Genomic DNA, 20839 nt, shown 5'->3' on the forward strand with positions numbered 1-20839 from the left:
GAGGAGATGGTTGGAGAAAGGCCTAAGGTGAAGAAATGATGGAAAGGAATCAGTTTGTTAAGAATTACAAATAATTAAGAGGGCTCGTCCCCATATCTTCAGAAAGTGTCTGAGTGATGTGTGCAGCTTAGAATTTTGCTTTTACCGTGGTTTGGTTTGGTCTTATACTTCCCCACATTCCACTGGATTATTTCGAAGCTATCTCCATGCATTCTAAGTTATAAATGGTTGCAAAATTGTCTATAAGGAATGATCCTTTTTAAATTGCCCTAGACAATGTGGGCTCATCTATAAACTGCAGTGAAACTTTGTGATAACGGTCAGCACACGCATATTTAAACTACCAAGAGATCAGAGCAGACTTCAGACGTCCTGTATCTCTGGATTGGCCTTTTAACCACTCTTCCTTCTTTCTTTCTCCCATCGCGTATAGTAAAGACCAAGTATCATTGCTGAGCGCAAAGACCACATCAATCTGTCCTGCTTCCCAAGGGCACAGGTGCCCACCTCCCGTATATGTGTATAAATAGAAGAGAGTACTATGTACCAGAAAGTTAGCAGTGCTTATCTTTAGGAAGTGGGTTTGCAAGTAATTTGTACTGCCTTCTTTATAATTGCTTTTACTGTCTGATTTTGTCAGGGTGGTTGGTGATGGAGCGAGCCTGGTCTTTTGTAGTCAGATAAAAATAAAAAAGCCAACTGTTCCCAGGGGGTGAGAAGGGTGGGGTGAGGAATGGTGGAAAGATCTACTGGAGTTGTTTTCTGAGGTAGGGGGTAGCATTTTGCTTCCAGAACATGTCAAGGTGTCTGTCTAAGAAGAGGATTTACACAGGATCGTGTCTTCTCATAGAAAGGGCGCTGAACTGGGGAGGGAGGGTTGAGGGCCGGTCCTGCTTTACCACTACACCTGGAGCTGTGTGTCTTGGGCAAGCTCACCAGGCCTCTCTGGGCTGCTGTTCCCTACCTGCCAAATGAAACAGAACATGATGGGGTGGTGAGAGTCTTTCTGTGGGGAATGCTGGGATCGCACTTCCCTTACCATTTCAGCATGGATTTACTTTGTCAGAGTTTGGAAATATAAAATTTGCATTTTGTATTTGTGCAGTGTGGGGCTGTTATTGGAGGAGGTGAGGAGATGGTTGGAGAAAGGCCTAAGGTGAAGAAATGATGGAAAGGAATCAGTTTGTTAAGAATTACAAATAATTAAGAGGGCTCATCCCCATATTTTCAGAAAGTATCTTTGAGCGATGTGTGCAGTTTAGAATTTTGCTTTTACCATTTGCCCTAGAGACTCTCGGGCCGTCTATAAACTTTGCTGAAGCTTTGTGACAATGGTCAATACCCTCATACTGAAACCACCAAGAAACTAGAGCTGCAGATGTCCCACATCTCTGGGCTGTCCTTTCGCTCACTCTTCTCTTGCATCTCTATCCTCCTCCAATGAAGGCCAAGTGTCATTGCTGAACTTCCCAATCCCGTTCATCTGTCCTGCCCCCCAAGGATGGGGGTGGCCATGGCTTCAGTCCTCTGCTCACAGTCGGCCGGGCCCCTTGAAATCCAAAGGCAAAGTGGACACGTATCCAGGAAGTAGGAGGAGGAAGCTAGGAATGATGACTGCTGTTCTCCTGTCAGCCTTCAGCATGGAAGAGTAGATTCTCTTACTGAAGGATTAATGGAAAGTGCTCAGCAGCTTCCAGCTGGCTGGTTAGATCTCGTAACTGCTAAATGGCCAGTTAGTCTTCAACTTGGAAATGAAAATAGGGTGTCTGCACTTCTCACTTTTGAACGGAAAGCAGACTCCTCATGCCCTGCAGCATAAATATGACTTCTGGCTTGAGACTCCCCTCCCCCATCCAGAGACACTGGGCAGCTCGGGCACGGGCAGTGGCAAGGGGGACCCTGTCACACAAGCACCTGTCTCCCCAGGCTGGTCCCTCTTTCCCCACCTAGAAGCACTGGTCGGCAGGCCTGGGAAAGTTCCTTCTGTCCCCTCAGGCAGCACCAACAGGGACCAGTGGGAACCCCAGACGTGGTAGATAAACCAAACAAACCAAAATAGCACCACAAAGACTCTGAAAATTGTCATTGGAAGCACAGCTCGTAAAAGTATTCTAGGGCCTATGTTTGAAACCTAAAAAGGTGACTGCCCACTAAAATAAGAGTCTCCTAATGTTATAGCCAAATGTCCAGAATACAGTAGAAAATTACGTGTCGTACCAAGAGCCAGGAAAATCACAAATTGATGAGAAAAAATAGACAATTGACTGATGCCAAACGCAAGATGACGTAGATGTTGGAGTTAATCTGACCAGGATTTTTAACGCAATCATCAACATGATTCAACAAGCGGTTACAAATTCGGTCGCCTGTTTTGTAGGTAAAGTTTTATTAAAACACAGCCATGCCATTTGTTTACACATTGTCTGTGCTGCTTTTGAGCTACAGTTGGCAGGGTTAAATAGTTGTGGGAGAGACCAAATGGCCCACAAATCCTAAAACACATACTCTCTGGCCCTTTATGAAAAGTTTGCTGATCCTGCTGTTTGGTCATTGAAGACCGTCTCATGATCAATTTCTTTGAGTTACTTCCTTTTCTTTTCTTTATTTTTTTTACCTTTTGTCTTGGTTTCTCACTGCTGGTGTAACTGTTACCGCAGTAACACGGATTGGAGCCGCCTGCCGCAATAGCCAATTCTGAGACGGGTGAGGTGAGCAGCAAGAGTTTTATCATATATCGATGTATAGGAGACAGAGGGGAATAGATTCCTCCAAAAAACCCATCTCCCCCGCTGGGGATCGGCTGACGGCTTTTATAGGGACAGGATTAGGAGTCTTAGAAGTTTGTGTTAGTTTCCCCTTAAGGTGGTCATGTCTCAGATGAGTTAATCTTCGACTGGTATTCTTGGGGGTTTTTGGTGACCTTCTCGGGCATTATCTGGCGACATCCTGGTTTTTCCTGTCACAAGATGGGTGCTTTGTTCAGTTTTTCATCCCTAGATCATTATCACTTGTTTTCTACCCTCCAAAGAGGAACATTGGTTCATCTTAAACCTTTTGTAGAGATTGGAACCTGGGGGAAAGACAAGATCCTGAGACAATGTGGCGGTTAGCAATGGGGAGTCAATAATAGTGAGCCGGGCCTGTGCAGCCTCTTACAGAACAAATACTACAAGTGAGTGGCTTTTTAAAGAACAGAAATTTTATTTTCTCACAGTTCAGGAGGCTAGAAGGTTCTCTGGGGGAGGTTCTCTGTCTTTCAGCTCTGGAGGAAAAGGGGAAGATCCTTGTCGCGGTTCCTGTAGCCCCCATGTTCTTCGGTTCCTTAGTGATCCTCACGTGGCGCCTCTCTCCTGTTTGTGCTTGCTCCTGTGTCTGATCTGCTCCTTTCCTAACTCAGAAGTGATTCGGTTTAGGATGGCCCCCTACACTGATATGGCCTCATTCACATAACAGAAAATCCTATTTCCAAATGGGATTACATCCACAGGTATAGGGGTTCGGATTCCAGCACATATTTGAGGGGATACAATTCAATCCATAACACCCTTTCTTGGTGTTTCCTTTGGTGTAAAGAGAGTTTACTACGCTCCTTGTATTGATCTTTCCATTCTCTTCCATGTCTTCTGACTGTACTCCTCCTCATTGTAACCTCACCTTTATAGCCAGTAGCTTCCCCACCTTGGAGATGGACCCCATTTCCTCCTGCTCATTCTTCTCCCTTATTGCCTGTTTCAGTCTTTTAACCCGACAGAGAAATGTGACTTCCACGGGTTTTGAAAACCTGGACACTAGATAGGATATTCCTTCTCCATTTACTTAAGAAGCCCTGAGAGAGATTTGGAAGTCATGAGATTTTTACGACTGGCCTACACAGTGGTGTGTTTGGTGACAGGGCGTGATGTCCCAGAGGGTCACAGGACCCTGCCTTAAGAACTCTTGTAAGTTAGCATTCAAGGTAAATGTCGCACCCGGAGGTAGGACCAGAGGCATAGCCCAGAAAATACAGGAGGAAGATTGGATGTCAGATAGGAAAGTCAGTAGCACACTGGGAGATGAAATTGTTCAGGTAGGACTTACTGAGCACCAAAACTCAGAAATTTGGGGAAAGACATTGGAGATTTGAATGCTGGCTTCCCAAATATCAACAACACAACCTGTTAATAAGACAACACTGAGTTTATTCTTCATTGGTGTAAGGGAGAACACCACCTCTGTGGAGTGTTGGCCATGTCTCTGAGTGGGAAGGGCAAGGTCTGCATTTATTGAGAATTAGAAGTTTGGTTTATGATGGAAGGACTTGATTAGGATTAGGTAAGAATCACAGTACAACAGTCCAGGATCGCTGGAAACAAGTCAAGGATTTTGAGGCAAGGAATTCCATGAATCTTAATGGTGTAAATTGTCTGTTAATGATTTCCATTAAAGAGTCAATGGGTCCTTGGGGAAGTTCCTATAATGAACAGCCAAACAATTTCTTGGGAGGAATCTCCAGGAATATTAAAATAATGCTAAAGCAGGTAGTGAATGGTAAAGTCCTGTTAGTGGAGATAGTAAGCTCTATGGTGTGTGTGTAGATGATTTTGGTTTTAAAGATCCTCGATGCGTGGCTTTTAAGCCTGGGTGAAACTTTTGACTTGAGTGGACAAATGTTACAGTTAGCCAGGGACTGACCCCCCTTGCCCCAGAGGGGATTCTTAGAAGGGGCTCAGGAATTCCACCAGACTGAGGAGAAATGCTCAACCCAGGCCACCTTGAGCTTGGCATCTAATTGTTCTGTCCACTTCCAAGCAAGATGGATTGAGTTACTGAAGGCACTGGTGAACCAGTGAGCCTGGGAGGCTCTGCCAGCCAAGACAAGCAGCCTTGATTACTTTAGGATAAGAAATCTGTGGTCAGGAAGTGCTTCACGCTGATCCCTTTGATTAGTAATGGATGAGTGACTGAGCTAGTATCTGTTGACACTTTACCTGTCAGGACTGGGACCTTCGGGTGCTTCTAAAACCTGAGCCATGGTTTGCAGCTCAGAAAAGTCAGAGCAGTCAAGATAAACGAGACCCCTCTCCCCTTGCTGCCCCCTTCAGTTCCCTGTTTAGCCTGTCTTGGAAGAAGTACAGCCAGAATGTTCCTTACAAGGGAGGATGGTGAGACTTCATGTCACATACTTTGGACATGTTATCAGGAGGGACCAGTCCCTGGAGAAGGATATCATGCTTGGTAAAGTAGAGGGTCAACGAAAGAGAGGAAGACCCTCAACAAGGTGGATTGACACTGTGGCTGTAACACTGGGCTCAAACATAGTAATGATTGTGAGGATGGCACAGGACCAGGCAGTGTTTCGTTCTGTTGTACATAGGGTCACTATGAGTTGGAGCCGACTCTGTGGCACCCAACAACAACAGACTTGTTCAGCTGGATGTCACTGGGTTTTGGTGTTTACATCTTGGGTTCAGGCTTCACTCACTCTGGTCTTTCATTTTCAGCAACCACTGATCCTATTAGCATTAAACTCCTGTGACTTCGTTTTGTAACAGATGTGCCGTTGTTTGTGCCGTGGGAATCAGGCCGTAGAATTTGCTCCCTGGGAAGCTGGTTTGCTCATCTGTTCAGTCCCGTTTGACCCACATTTAGTCTGTTTCATTACCCCAGAGTTGACATTTTTGAGGGGCGGATCTCCGAAATTTAATTTGGGACCCCATTTTTGTATCTGCTTTAAAAGATGGCAAGGCCCCCGACTGTGGAAGCCGAACACCAGAAAGAAATGAAATTTGTGCATTTTTTTGTTTTGTTTTTAAACACCACAGATGATGAATGTTGATGTGCCTCGGAAGACGTGTCTAGGGCTCTGGTTTGAAACTTATGTAATTAAAGTGAGTGATTCGACGTGTTTTTAAGGGCTGGCAGTGGTAGGTGCGCTCACGGATGGTTATGCTTTGCTCTTGAGTTGATTTTGCCCTTTAGTTGATAAGCCTTTAGGAACCTGGAAGGGGAGGGGAGGTGAAGGGGCTGCTTTAAGATTTGCTCTTGCTGTTTTTTGGTGCATATAGCCTTTCAGTACCACATTCATCTTCTCATATACGCCCTTAATTAAAAATATTTGTTGTTAGGTGCCGTCAAGTTTACTCTGACTGATAGCGATCCTGTGTACAACAGAACGAAACACTGCCTGGTCCTGCGCCATCCTCACAATTGTTGTTATGCTTGAGCCCATTGTTGCAGCCACCGCGTCAGTCCATCTCCCAGAGGGCCTTCCTCTTTTTCCTGACCCTGTGCTTTACCAAGCATGATGTCCTTCTCCAAGGACTGATCCCTCCTGATGACGTGTCCAAAGTACGTGAGACGAAGTCTCACCATTCTTGCTGCTAAGGAGCATTCTGGTTGTACTTCTTCCAAGACAGATTGGTTCGTTCTTCTGGCGGTCCATGGTATATTCAATAGTGTTTGCCAGCACCTCAATTCAAAGGTGTCAATTCTTCTTCAGTCTTCCTTATTCGTTGTCCAGCTTTCACCTGCATATGAGGTCATTGAAAACACTGTGGCTTGGATCAGGTGCACCTTAGTCCTCAAGGTGACATCTTTGCTTTTTAACACTTTCAAGAACTGTTTCGCAGCAGATTTGCCCAATGCAGTACAACTATGATTAAAAGTATAGACACATGGAAATAGCTGAAACGTTTTCTTCCAGGTCTGATTAAGACTCTTTATCAGTGCCTCTTCGTCTCAGCAAATGTTTGAGGACTAATAACTGTGATACGCAGCAGCAAGGGTAGGAAGCCTGCATTTCTTTCAGAGCTCACTCAATTTCTTTTGCACCTAATTAAGTGAACGTAAAGTGCAGATTGGCACTGATTGCATCATTAAAGACTAGAGTTGTGTTTTGCATCACATGGAAAAACGGGAGAAAGTAAGTCTCGATGAGGTGTCTGCTATGTGCCAAGCACTGTGCTAGGTTTGTCTTATATTTTAGTGCTCAGTTTTACCAAGAAATATGAAAACCCACGAGGTACCTGGTGATTGAAATGTTCTAGCCCAGGGTCACCCAAGGGGGTGCGATTGTCATTTTGAGCCAGAAAGTTCTTTGTTCTATGGGACCGTGCCCTGACTTGCAAGGAATTTAACATTCCTAGCGCCCTACCCAAGGAGCCCTGGTGGCATAATGGTTAAGCATTCAGTTGCCAACCGGAAGGCCAGCGGTTTGAACCCACCAGCTGCTCCATGGGAGAAAGCCCTGGTGATCTGCCTCTAAAAAGATTTACAGCCTTGGAAACCCTATGGGGACAGTTCTGCTCTGTCCTGTAGGGTCGCTATGAGGTGGAATAGACAGCAGTGGGTTTGGCGTGTTTTTGTTTTGCCTTTAGTCTCTACCCAGGCGTGTGGGTAGCACAAGTCGTTTGCAGTTGGCTGCTAACCTAAAGGTTGTAATTTGAACACACTCAACGACTTCACGGAAGAAAGGCCTGGCAAGCTGCTTTCATAAAGATTACAGCCAACATTACGCTAAGTGAAATGTCAGTCACAAAAGGACAAATACTGTATGACGTCTCTTACATAAAAAGACAAGAAAAGGCAAATGTTTAGAGACCAGAGTTTATTAGTGGCTACTGTGGGTGGGAGGGAGGGGAAAAGGGGGGGCGGTTATTGCATACAGAGTACTGAGTTTTGGTTTATGATGATGGAAAAATTGCGTTCATTAAGTGTAGGGTTACACAGCTGATCACTGTATTTGCTGTCAGTAGGTAAGTTGTACACCTGTAGAAGGTTGAATTGGCAGAAGTTGTGTGATACATTTATGATGGTGAATAACCACGACAAAAGAGTAGCTGCTGAGGCTGCTGTGTGCAGCCGAACACCTTACGGGACTCGGTTTCTTGGTTTGGAGGTTTAGGGTCATGGTTTCGTGAGACAGCCCAGTTAATTGGCCTAATAATGTGTTTAGTGCTTCTGTTCTGTCTCCTAGTTCGTTGCTTAGTGCCTGGGCTCTTAAAAGCTTGCCAGTGGCCATCCAACACAAAACAATTAGTCTCTATTTGCCTGGAGCAACAGAGAAGGAGAGTCAGGCATGGGAGGATATGGAATGAGTGGCTGATTGCCTCCATGAACAACTGCCTCTGCCATGAGACCAGAAGAACTGGATGGTACCTGACTACCATTACTGAACATTTTGATCAAAGATTCTGTAGAAGAATCCTGATCAAAAGAGGGAAGATGTAGAACAGAATTTCAGATTTTCATGGAATCCAGATTTTTGGGAACCATGGAGGCTGGATGAACCCCTGAAACTATTGCCCTCTTAATTTTTAAACCTTAAACCAAAAATAGCCCCTAAAGTGTTCTTAAAACCAAACAATAAGAATATCTTCAGAAACCATGTGTCCTATAAGAATCTAACAACCAAAATATATATAAAACTTTGACAACATAACAAAAAGACAACCCAATCATAAAATGGGCAAAGGACTTGAATAAACATTTCACCAAAGAGGACATTCACACGACCACCAAATACATAAAAAGATGTTCAACGTCATTAGCCATCAGAGAGATGCAAATCAAAACCACCATGAGATACCATTTCACTCCCACTAGGATGACTAAGATTAAAAAAAAAAAAAACCCAGAAAATAATAAATGTTGCTGAAGATGTGGGGAGATTGGAAGTTTTACTCGTTGCTGATGGAAATTCAAAATGGTATGGCTGTTGTGGAAAACAGTGCGGTGATTCCTCAAAACACTAAAAAACTACCATATGATCCAGCAATTCCACTCCTAGGTGTATACCCCAAAGGCTTGAAAGCAGAGGCTCAAACAGAGACGTGTGCACCAATGTTCACTGCAGCACTATTCACAGTTGCCAAAATGTGGAAGCAATCTAAATGCCTATCGACAGATGAATAGATAAACAAAATGGGGGTACACGCATACATACAATGGAATGCTATTCAACCAGTAGGAGAAATTAAGTCTTGATACCTGCTACAATATGGATGGAGCTAGAAGACATTATACTGAGTGGAATAAGTCAATCACAAAAGGACAAATATTGTATGACCTCACTTATATAAAAAGACAAGAAAAGGCAAATGTGTAGAGAACAAAATTTATTAGTGGTTGCCAGGGGCTGGAGGGAGAAGGAAGAGGGGAGGGTTAACGGTAATGGAACAATCACATTGATTAAGGGTAGGGTTGCACAGCCGATTATTGTAATTGCTGTCAATAAGTTGTACACCTGTAAAAAGTTGAATTGGCAAACAAACAGTAGTTTAGCTTAACTAGTAAAGAATGTGTCTGCCTTGTGCATTATGCTCTTTTAAACCCAAAAAACCAAACTCACTGGCTTCGAGTTGGTTCTGACTCATAGCGACCCCTAGGATTTCCAAGGCTGTAAACATCTACGGAAGCAGACGGCCACATCTTTCTCCCTCAGAACCGCTGCTATTTTCGAACCACCCAGCTTTTGGTTAGCAGTTGATCGCTTTAACCACTGTACCACCAGGGCTCCTTATGCTCTTTTAAGATCTATCTATATGGGATTAAATTGACAACAGCAACTCAAAAGATCAGATAGAAACCTTAGGGGGCAGTGAGTTTATGTTAATGGGGAGGAACAACTCAGAAGAAAGGAAGATGAGAATGGTTGCACAACTCGAAGGATGTAATCAATGTCACTGAATCGTACACGTAGGAACTGTTGGATTGGTGTGTGTTTTACTGTGTATATTCTGAACAACAACGACAAGATAAAAAGGAGAAAACAATTATAGCCTAGAAAACCCTATGGAGCTGTTCTACTCTGTAACACATGGGGTTGCCATGAGTCAGGGATCAGCTCAGTGACAGCTGACAACAACAACCGCTGCCCCCACGTGCCAGCAGCCCCCCCCAGTCATTGTGTGCCAGATCCACCCCACTTCCATTTCTAAGTGTCCCCTCTAAAAAGCAGTTCTGTCTCACGTGCTGGCAATAGGCTCACAATAAATACTGTTGAATTCTTTTCAAAGAGCAGACGTATGGATTCCATCTCTGGGCACGTACCTCTCTCGTAAGAGTGGAAGATTCTGTAAGGCCATTTTGTGTTTTTAATTACCGAAGATTTCCAGAGTATTTTATGCTTTCGAATAACAAGTATTTATCCTATACTATATAAATGGAGTACAGTTAGTTCTCTTGTTGAATTAAAAACAAATATGTTCCGTATAGTTAATGGCTTGATTTTATTCACCTTTTTGTTAAGTGTTACAGCATCATCCATAATTGTAAAAAACATGATGTATTATACTTTTCGTCATTAGATTTCCTTCTCTCATTCAGTGCATCGTTTCTGTAAGGCAGGATTTTATGGTAGGAATTTACAGAAGTGCTGACTACTACAAATAGCTTGAAATCCTCTTTTTTCTGTTAGTAGCTGTACTTAGAGTTGACTGTCAAAGAGTGTATGGGAGCTTTGTTTTGCTTGAAGTTAAACTTAACCAGTTGACTGCGTTTCTTGGTAAACCTAAACCGATCATGGAAGCTTGCCCCTTTACTAAACCTCCAGCTGTATTATGCTAATAAAGTAATAATCTATTCGGGCAGAATGGTTTCTGCAGAATTTTGTGTCATAAATGGGTTCTCTTGCACTTTCAGTGGAAGAAGAGTGATTCTGGGGGTTAATTCATTCATTCAGCAGGTATTCACTGTACTGGGGGTAAGTCAGTGAAAACGGGAAGATTCTGCCCTCGTGCAGCTTACACACTAGCATAAATGAGCATAATAACGAAATTACGAGGTGGTTCGGAAGGTGGTAAGTGCTATGGAGAAAGACAAAGTTGATAAGGAGAATTGGGATGCTAGGGATTGACTGGGGATGCAATTGTCAATTAGGTGGTTCGGGAAATTTTGTTGCAAAGGTAACTTTTAAGCAAAGATGTGAAGGAGAAATGAGTATTTATCGATATCCCGTTGTACACCAGGCATCATTTTAGGAGTTGAAATGGCTAGGTGTAACCTCTGTAGTCTTCGAAAAACAACCTGGATGGTCAAATGATGGGTGTGTCTGTGAAGGTGAGAACTCTCCAAACCATGTCTGTGCAACACATCTGTTAACGGTGATTTTGTAAACCTTTCTGGAGTAAGGGCACCCATTTTGGTAAGTAGAGTTGCAATGGACGAACGTTTTATTTTTAAGCAGACAGCTACACAGCACGATTGAAAAAAAAAACACAGAAGGTATTTGTTTACAAAAGGAAATAGAAAAACAAGGCCGAGCATGGACTGAGTTTTGTGTCCAAGTCCAGAAATGTGGCCACTAAATTACTGTTTCTCCCTAGCTGACAGCCTCATGATGGTTACAAGGATCCTCTAGGGATGACAGTGCCAGAGCAGGAGACAGACAGACGTTGCTTCAGGTTAAGGACAGCTTTTGTGGGGGGAGCTTGAAGAACAGTGGACTGGAGGCCAGAGAACAGGGTTTTGATCTGTTTCTGATGTTAACCAGCTCTGTGACACTGGGCAGCTTACTTTCTGTAGCTTCTCCACTCCTCACTGAAAGTGACTGTTTATTTGCTAAGCACTTCATGTATATCATCTTGTTTAATGAGGTAAGTTTTAAAACAGGAGGGGGACAGACCTCTCAAGATAACCATTAAAGTCCTTTTCTAGGGCCCAGCTCCTTTCTCCTTGATTTGTAAAGATGCAATTAGACTATTGCTTGTCTGTAACTTTTGAGTGGAAGCCAGGACCCAAAATATGGTTATCTTGGTTTGTTTTAGCTTAAGTCATGGACCGGGACTAGGTCTAGAATTCCTGGGTTTTTTGTTTTTGCCTTCTTTCTGACATCTTATACAGTGTTAAGAAAGTCAGATTCCATTTTGGGGGATTTTTTTGGGAGGGGGATGGGATGATTCTGTGCTGGCTTCAGTGGGATCTTGCTGGTACAGATCCCAGCCCCAAATTTCACTTCCATTTCTTGAACTTTGAATAGCACTGTGAAAGAGTTGAGGATTGGAGTCAGAGGGGATGGGAGGGATTAACTTTGCTTGGGGACAAAACCGCTGGTACTCCCACTGTCTCAGATTACCTTCCATAGTAAAAGAACTTTAAAGGTGGTCACAGGGACTTCTGCCTTTAATGTATCTATTATTCACATATTTTCTGAAGCTCTGTAAAACCACACACCCAGATGATCCTGGTGGTCCCTAAATTCTCTTGATTTGAGCTGTAGATGTGTGCAATCGGCAGGTAGTGGTTTAGATAGATTTACCTAGGCAGGTTTCACCCAGGACTGCATCCGGTCAACGAGCACTAAACATCCTCTGAGCTGACTCTCACCTCACTTGTGTGGGTGATGACTTCATCCAGTTCTGTGGTTTAAGTGCTGGGTTCTGAGGCTGTTGAAAGGAAGACTTCCGACTCTCACTTCATTGCTGTCTTTTCCGTCTTGTAGATGATGAACCAGGTGGAAGGACAGCAGAAGAACCTTGTGCACGCCATTGAGTCCCTCCCAGGTTCTGGCCCTCTCACTGCCTTGGACCAGGATCTGCTGCTGCTGAAAGCTACCTCTGCTGCTACCCTCAGCTGCCTTGGGGAGTGCCTCAACTTACTACAGCAGAGTGTACACCAGGTGGGCCAGCCCAGCCACAAGCCAGGGGCCTCAGGTGAGACTCCCAGTGGGCGCGTCGGTGTTTGGAATGAGTCCTGTATCTGTGTGTGTGTGTTTCCCATTGCCTTCCTCCGTTAAATCAATGCATTCATCCACCATCCATCCACCTATCCTTTTATCCAAGTGTCTCGCCATCCACTCCTCCCTCCCTCCCTCCCCACTCTGCCATGTATTTTTTCTTTTACAAATCAGAAATTTAACATCCTATTAGAATTCAACTGACCATGTTCACATGAATACTGTGGGCTTTGTTTCAGACTTTCTGGCATCACATCGTAGATCTCATTCCACTTGTTACTTCTTTCACTCGGCATTTTCTTTGCAAGATGCATTGCTATGCAGAGTCTCATCCATTGCTTCTGACTGTGCAGACTCCTCTGTGGTGTGAGTCCACCACGTTGTACCCAACTGCTCTCTGCTGACGGACACCCACACTGCTTCCAGCTCTCGGCCCCACTGACCTCTCTGCAGTGAATGTCCTCGTGTACGTCCGTCATGGACCTTGCGAAGATTTCTGTGGAATACAGACCAGAAGCATTTCTAGTTCTTTATCAATATATTAGAGATCATAATTCACTCCCTGAAGATGTTTCAACCCTTTTAGAGGAGGGTTTAATCAATAAGCAGACATAAAGATGTTAGTGAAGACTAAATTCAGTAATACAGGTGAAAATAGCTTGAGGTTGTCCATGTCATATATAATTATTAAGTGTTATAATTAACAGAAGCCTCACCGAGCTTTGTTGCCCAGGGATTTCTTAATTCATGAGGAAATGAAGGCAACGTGGGTGATAAAAGTACAGCTGGGATAGAACTGATGGTCTTCATATTTCACGCCTTCTTCAGGCGCCCTTTGCCTTCCCTATCCCTGAAGGTTAAAAGTTACGGTTGGTTTTCCAGAGTAGAATGTGAGGGGTGATTTGGCTTTCTTCTTATAATATTCAACATCATTTATTGAGCTGCAGTCCTACCAGTGTTTTCTGAAATCTTCACAAAGTAGATGGTATTATGCCCATTCTTCAGAAGTGGTGCTGAGATGCAGAGAGGTTAAAAGATTTGCCCAAGGCCATTGAGCTAAATGGCAGAGTCAGGCTACAGGCCCCGCTTCCCACTGTGACATCTACCTTCCTCTGCTGGTGGTTTTTGTTCAATCCAGAGCAGGCCACCCAGTGGGCTCTGGGTCCCCCAAACTGGGACATCTCAGAGCAGGTATATTTATTTTATTTTACTATAATTTCAGACTTCCAGAGAAATTGCAAGAATAGTATCAAAAATTCCCATATACTTACTTCCAGATTCCCCAGATGGTAATATTTTAAGATACTTGTTTCATTGTTTCTCTCTCTATATATAAGCATATTATAATTTTTTAACCACTTAAGTTGCAGACATGATGCCTCTTCACTTTTAAAATACTTCAATGTTTATTTCCTTAGAAAGGATATTTTCCTATATAATGCAAGTGCAACGAACAAAATAAGTTAACATGAATGAAGTCCTATTTCCGAATCTACAGACTTTATTAAATTTCACCCGTTGTCCCATTAATGTCCCTTATAACAACCACAACAGCAAGATTTCTGCTGTGGGGTCCAATCCAGGAGAGTACATGTGTGCATTCAGGCACAGAGTGAAGTCGCCCAAACCTGCTTTTCTGACCTTTCTCTTCCTTCTCAGTCTGAAATGTGAATCTCTGCTGCTGCAACTCCAATGAGACTCCTTGACATTTCCACATCTGGACAGATCCCAGTGATCCCCATTTGGGCCCACATTCAGAGCTTTTCAAGGCTCTCCATGGTCTCCCTCCCCCGTATCATAACTTCTAGCCTCTGCCGCCTTATAGGCTCATGCCAAGAATCTTTAGACTGTAAATAGGAGCTTGACCATTTTCTTATTTCTAAAATTAACCCCCTAAAAACTCTTTCCTCAGGGCTGGTCTCCAGCAAATTTTCACTTTCTTTTTATGATTTTCATTGAGCCTCTGGTGTTTTTCCATGGGTGGTTTGCACTCAGCTACTAACTGAAAGGTTGGCAGTTCAAATCCACCCAGAGGCATCCTGGGGGAAAGGCCTGGTGATCTATTCTGTAAGATTCCCATAACCCACTGCTGTCGAGTGGATTCCAACTCATAGTGACCCTATAGGACAGAGTAGAACTGCCCCATAGGGTTTCCAAGGAGCAGCTGGTGGATTCAAACTGCTGACCTTTTTTTTGGTTAGCAGCCAAGCTCTTACCCACTGCGCCATTGAAAACCCTGTGGAGCACAGTTCTACTCTGTAACACGTGGGGCTGCCATGAGTTGGGATCAACTCAAGGGCAACAGGCTTTTGGAGGGACAAAAACTGAAGATGGAATTTCAGATGTGGTGACAGGTTGACATGAGAAGTGTTTGGGAGGAGACCAAGCAGAGTCCCTGACATTGTACCACATATAGTGATACCTTCTTCGTGGTCCCTCTCCCATCCCCATTTGCCCATCCCTCTTCCTTCTGGCTGTTTTTTCCCCCAAGGAGCCTGCCTAAAAGCTGGAGAACGTGGGGAGCACAAGGTACCACAATGGCTAATTTGTTTCCTTGTCTTAACCCCTATAAAAGTTACATTCCATGTAACACAACCCCTTAAGTTTGAAAACATTTTGCACGTGTTTGTTAAATCCGTGCTGGGCATTGGGGGAAAAAGCAGAATTACTTCCTGCATCCAAAACATCTCAGCTGCCTGCAGTTAAAACAGAGTTGCCGAATCTCGAGCTAGTGGAGTTAAGAGTATGGTGGTTCTGAGAATGTTGCCGCAGAATGCATTTGTTTAAAATCCCGGAGCTCTCGAGGCTGATAATAGCTATAGCAGCCTGACACCAACCGATGAAAACATAATGGGTATGTCTAAAGAGAGCCAGGCTGAGTTGATGGAAATAAAAATCTGATTAAAGTAAAACCCTGTTTGGGTTTTGTGTCAATGTTCAATGGGCCAGGAGGTCCAGATTACCCGCAGCATACCAAATACCCGCAGCATACCGAATACCCATACCAATTGTTCCTGCTTACAGTCTCTTTGCTTTCTGACCCTCGCACTGTTTTTTCCCTACCACCCCTTTTCTGAATCAAAAATTAATTTGTAGTCTTGTAGCATTTCATCTTCTGTAGCGTTTCATTGTTTGGAGCCTTTGGCTATAAATGCTGCTGTCTAATGCTCATTTTATTTCAGACGCTCTCAGCAACTGGACAGCCATCTGAAAATGTGTTCATATTCATCTGCCTCCCACCTATGAGTTTTGGTTCACAGACCTGTCCCCGATGATATCTCTAATATGTTGTTGTTGTTAGGTGCCATTGAGTTGGTTCCTACCCATGGTGACCCTACATACAACAGAACGAAATACTGCCCGGTCCTGCGCCATCCTCACAATTGTTGCTGTGCTTGACCCCATTGTTGCAGCCACCATGTCAATCCATCTTGAGGGTCTTCCTCTTTTTTGCTGATCCTCTACTTTACCAAGCATGATGTCCTTCTCCAGGGACTGGTCCTTCATGATAACACATCCAGAGTATGTGGAACGTAGTCTTGCCATCTTCACGCCTAAGGATGATTCTGGCTGTCCTTCTTCCAAGACAGATTTATTTGTTCTTCTGGTAGTCCACGGTATATTCAGTATTCTTCACCAACACCATAATTCAAAGATGTCAATGCTTCTTCGGTCTTCCTTATTCATCATTCAGCTTTTGCATGCATATGAGGCAATTAAAAATACCATGGCTTGGGTCAGGTGCACCTTAGTCCTTAAAGTGACACATTTGCTTTTCAGCACTTGAAAGAATTCTTTTGTAGCAGATTTGACCAATGACAGTACATCATTTGATTTCCTGACTACGGCTTCCATGAGTGTTGATTGTGGATCCAAGTAAAACGAAATCCTTGACAGCTTCAGTGTTTTCTGCATTTATCATGATGATGCTCATTGGTCCAGTTGTCAGGATTTTTCTTTTCTTTATGTTGAAGGTGTAATCCATCCTAAGGCCGTAGTCTTTGATTTTCATCAATAAGTGCCTCAAGTCCTCTTCACTTTCAGCAAGCAAGGTTGTGTCATCTACATATTACAGGTTTGTTAATGAGTCTTCCTCCAGTCTTGATGCCGTGTTCTTCTTCATATAATCCACCTGTTACAGATTGAATTGTGTCCCCCCAAAACGTATGTCAACTTGGCTAGGCCATGATTCCCAATATTGTGTGGTTGTCCTCCATCTTGTGATCTGATGTGATTGTCCTGTGTGTTGTAAATCCTAATCTCTGTGATATTAATGAGGCAGGATTAGAGGCAGTTATATTAATGAGGCAGGACACAATCTACAGGATTAGATTGTGTCTTGACTCAATCTTTTTTGAGATATAAAAGAGAAAAGCAAGCAGAGAGGAGAGGGACCTCCTACCACCAAGAAAGAAGAGCCAGAAGTGGAGTGTGTCCTTTAGACCCAGAGTCCCTGCGCTGAGAAACTCCTAGACCAGGGGGAAGATTGATGATAAGGACCTTCCCCCAGAGCTGATAGAGAGAGAAAGCCTTCCCCTGGAGCTGACACCCTGGATTCGGACTTCTAGCCTCCTAGACTGTGAAGGAATAAATTTCTCTTTGTTAACACCATCCGCTTGTGGGATTTCTGTTACAGCATCAGTAGATGACCAAGACAACCCCCTAAGATATAAAAACACCAAACCCATTGCCATCGAGTCGATTCTGGACTCAATAGCGACCCTATAGAACAGAGTAGAACTGCCCCATAGGGTTTCCAAGGAGTGTCTGGTGGATTTGAATTGCCAGCCTTTTGGTTAGCAGCTGTAGCTCTTAACCACTGTGCCACCAGGGTTTCCAGTGACCCTATAGGGGGTCTGAAATGCTTTATTTTAACCTCTGTTTATGGAGAGGTTTGTAATTGATAAAGTAGCTCTGCTGATGTTAAATGCAGCTCTTGTGTTCTTGGTGGCTACTGAGTCTAGTTTAGCAGCTTGGTGGCGGCAGTGGACTGTTGGGGGCCTTGGGCATTGGGAGTCTGGGTGGTATATTAATTTCCTAAGGCTACTGTAACAAGTTATGACAAACCAGGTGGCTTAAGACCACAGAAGTTGATTCTTTCACAGTCCAGAGGGCCAGAAATCCTAAGTCAAGCTGTTGACAAGGTGGTTCCTTCTTGGGGGCTCAGGAGGAGAATCTGTTTGATGCCTCTCTCCTAGCTTCTGGTGGCTGCCGGCAGTCTTTGCTGTTCATTGGCTTGTGGCAGCTTAACTCTAGTCTCTGCCTCTGAGTCACATGGTGTTCTCCCATGTGTCTGTGTCTCTGTGTTCAAATTCCCCTCTTATTGTAAAGACACCATTCATACTGGACTTAGGGTCCACCCTAATCCTGTATGACCTCATCTTAACTTGATTATATCTGCCAAGAGACTCTATTTGCAAATAAGGTCACGTTCATAGGTTCCGGGTGGGCGTGAATTTTTGAGGACACTAGTCAGTCCTGGTGGCGCAGTGATTAAGCACTTGGCTGCTAACCAAAAGGTCGGCAGTTCGAATCCACTAGCTGCTCCTTGGAAACCCTATGGGGCAGTTCTACTCTGTCCTATAGGGTTGCTGTGAGTTGGAATCAACTCAGTGGCAACGGGTTTGTTTTGGGGTTTGTATCCAACCCAGTTACACAGAGCTTTGTAATGGTGTTGGAGTACAGAGTATTGTTTTGTGTGCTTTCTAGTAGTTATTTGCTGGTAGACCTTGATCCAGGGAATATGGTTCAAATTCAGAGCAGACACCTGTAAGCAGACAAGCACGTTCTAGCACCAGGAAAGAACTCGGTACTAACGGGATGATTGATGCCAAGCATGTTTTGGAAGGGACCCTGGAGTCAGCGCTGTCAGAGCAGGTGACAGTAGAATCTTGGGGGATCCCTGCAGTTCACACGTGTGACCTTGGATATAAATAAGGACAAAAGAGCTAGAGACATGTGTATGAAGAGAGGAGGCCAGAGCAGAGTTGAACATGCTTTCTGTAGCTCATCTTTCTAATAACTTTTTCATTTTCTTGTAAAATTCGTGGGGATCATTAGTTAAATAAGCTATTCGCATTGGTGTTACGAATTGAATTGTGCCCGCCAAAATATGTGTTGGAATCCTAACCCCTGTACCTGTGGGTGTGACCCCATTTGGGAACCCGGTTTTCTTTGTTACGTTAATGAGGTCGGGGTGTCCTAACCTCAATCACCTGATGACTTTTGAGGTATAAAAAGAGCAGATTAGATACAGAGAGAAGCAGGCACCAATGAGGGAAAGGTAGAGCCTCCGGGGATCTCCAAGGAACCAAGCAGCAGTGGGTTACAGAAGCTGAGACAAGTAACTTCCCCTAGAGCCAGTGCCCCGAAGTCAGACTTCTAGCCTCCTGAACTGTGAGAAAAGAAATCTCTGTTCTTTAAAACCCCCCCACCTGGTATTTCTGTTACAGCAGCACTAGGAGACTCAGACAGTTGGTCCTCCCATTTTGGAGTTTGGCCAAAAGAGTCAAAAAACCAAGGTTTCTTCTTCTTTTTTTAAAAAAATTTTTGGAGGCTATGAAACTCATAGTCTTTTGAAGTTTACAGTCTCTGAATATCTTAGTAGTCATTCATTCATTCGTCAGTTATTTGCTGAGTGGATACATGTGCCAGCCGTGTTCCTAGGTCTTGGGACACTGCCATGGGCGATATTGACCGTGCCCTTAAGGAGCCTACATCCTGGAGAGGAGAGAAAAACAATAGGGAAATGAACAGGATGAATTCAGGTAGTGCTGAGTGCCGTGAAGACCGTAAACAGAGTGATGGGACAGGGAGTGTCCTGGGAGGTGCTTCTTCGGCTAGGGAGGTCCCATGAGGCCTCTCTGAGCTAGTGATGTTTGAGCTGACCCCTGAATTCACACAGGAGACCTCTCCCACCTCCATGTAGATGAACTGGAGAGATGACACTCCCGGAGAGGGAGCTGCGCGTGCAAAGCCTCAAAGACCGTAATGAACTTGGCTCACTCGAGGAATGGAAAAAATACCAGTGTGTTTTGAGCACAGTGAGCAGGGAAGAGAGGAGAGAGAAACGATGTTGGGTAGGCAGGCGCGTGGCTCAGGCCTTAGAGGTAATAAGTTAAGTAGTTGGATTTTATTCTGATTGCAGTGAGGAGCCATTTGAGGCTTTTTTAAGCAGCAGAATAATGTGATCTAATACTTGACATTAAAAAACAAAAAAAAAAATTATTGCATAAAACTTCACTGTTTTGGATAAGACGGCACACACTAACACACACACATAAGCACGCACACACCCCTTTGCAGCTGCCTGTTAATTTGTTTCTGGGAACTAGAGTCCCTTGGGGTGTCAAAAGCTTGAGATACTTATAAATGTTTCTTTGAGTAACTCTAGCGAAAAGGCTGACAGATAAAATTATTTTAAGGCTGAAAGGTTGAGTTCTAATTCAGACGAGTCGGTCTCCACTTCAGCCTACCTTTATCACTTGTTCTTGTCAGACTGACACCGAATTCGGGTCTCTGCTCATCGTCTTAATTGTCTACTTGTTCGCCCCTTTGAGGAAGGGGTTCGGAGGGGGACGCGCGGAGCTTTTATTTTCTTAAGCTCCTTTTGTCTTCCTCTTATTTCAAAATGGAAACTTCCTTACCTGCCTTTTTTCGGTGTTTGTCCTCTTATTTTTCATCTTTTTTACTTTTGCTCTTTTATGCTGTGGGCCCCTGGCTGTACGGTAGTTGTGAGGTGCCAGTGTGTATAATAAGATCGGGTTACCTCCTCTGGGGACCTGGGAAGAGCAAATCAACCCGCAGAGCTGACCCCTGATGTAGACGATGTCATTAGCCCTTGAGAAGGTGCTTGTACCCCGGTTCCATGAGAGAGAATGGTCCTATTGCTAGGGATAGCACCAGCTGAAGATAAGATTTCTATCCTGGGTTCTGGGATTAATGAGGATGGAGAGAAGAGAGGAGGGTAGGCACGGAACCACAAACAGGGCATCCAAGAGAGACAAGCAAATCTATAGATTGTAAATAGCTGAATTTGAGACCTGTTCATATTCTAGTAAAGGAGCCCTGCTTGTGCAACGGTTAAGCACTAGGGCTGGGCTGCTAACTGCAAGATTGGTGGTTCAAACCCACCCTGCAGCTCTGATGATCTGCTTCCATAAAGGTTAAACCAAAAAACCAAACCCA

General features: G+C 44.1%; 1 protein-coding gene across 1 annotated transcript in view; it reads left to right on the plus strand.

The window, feature by feature from the left end:
- OSBPL10 (oxysterol binding protein like 10) overlaps positions 1–20839 on the plus strand; it is a 323121-nt gene that overhangs the window by 224300 nt on the left and 77982 nt on the right. The window contains exon 4 of the mRNA XM_004377355.3: positions 12419–12629. Within this exon, the coding sequence (XP_004377412.1) occupies positions 12419–12629 (211 nt within the window). The remainder of the gene's footprint in view (positions 1–12418; positions 12630–20839) is intronic.

The sequence above is a fragment of the Trichechus manatus genome, unplaced genomic scaffold (assembly GCF_000243295.1).
Source record: "Trichechus manatus latirostris isolate Lorelei unplaced genomic scaffold, TriManLat1.0 scaffold00049, whole genome shotgun sequence".
NCBI classification, from domain to species: domain Eukaryota; kingdom Metazoa; phylum Chordata; class Mammalia; order Sirenia; family Trichechidae; genus Trichechus; species Trichechus manatus.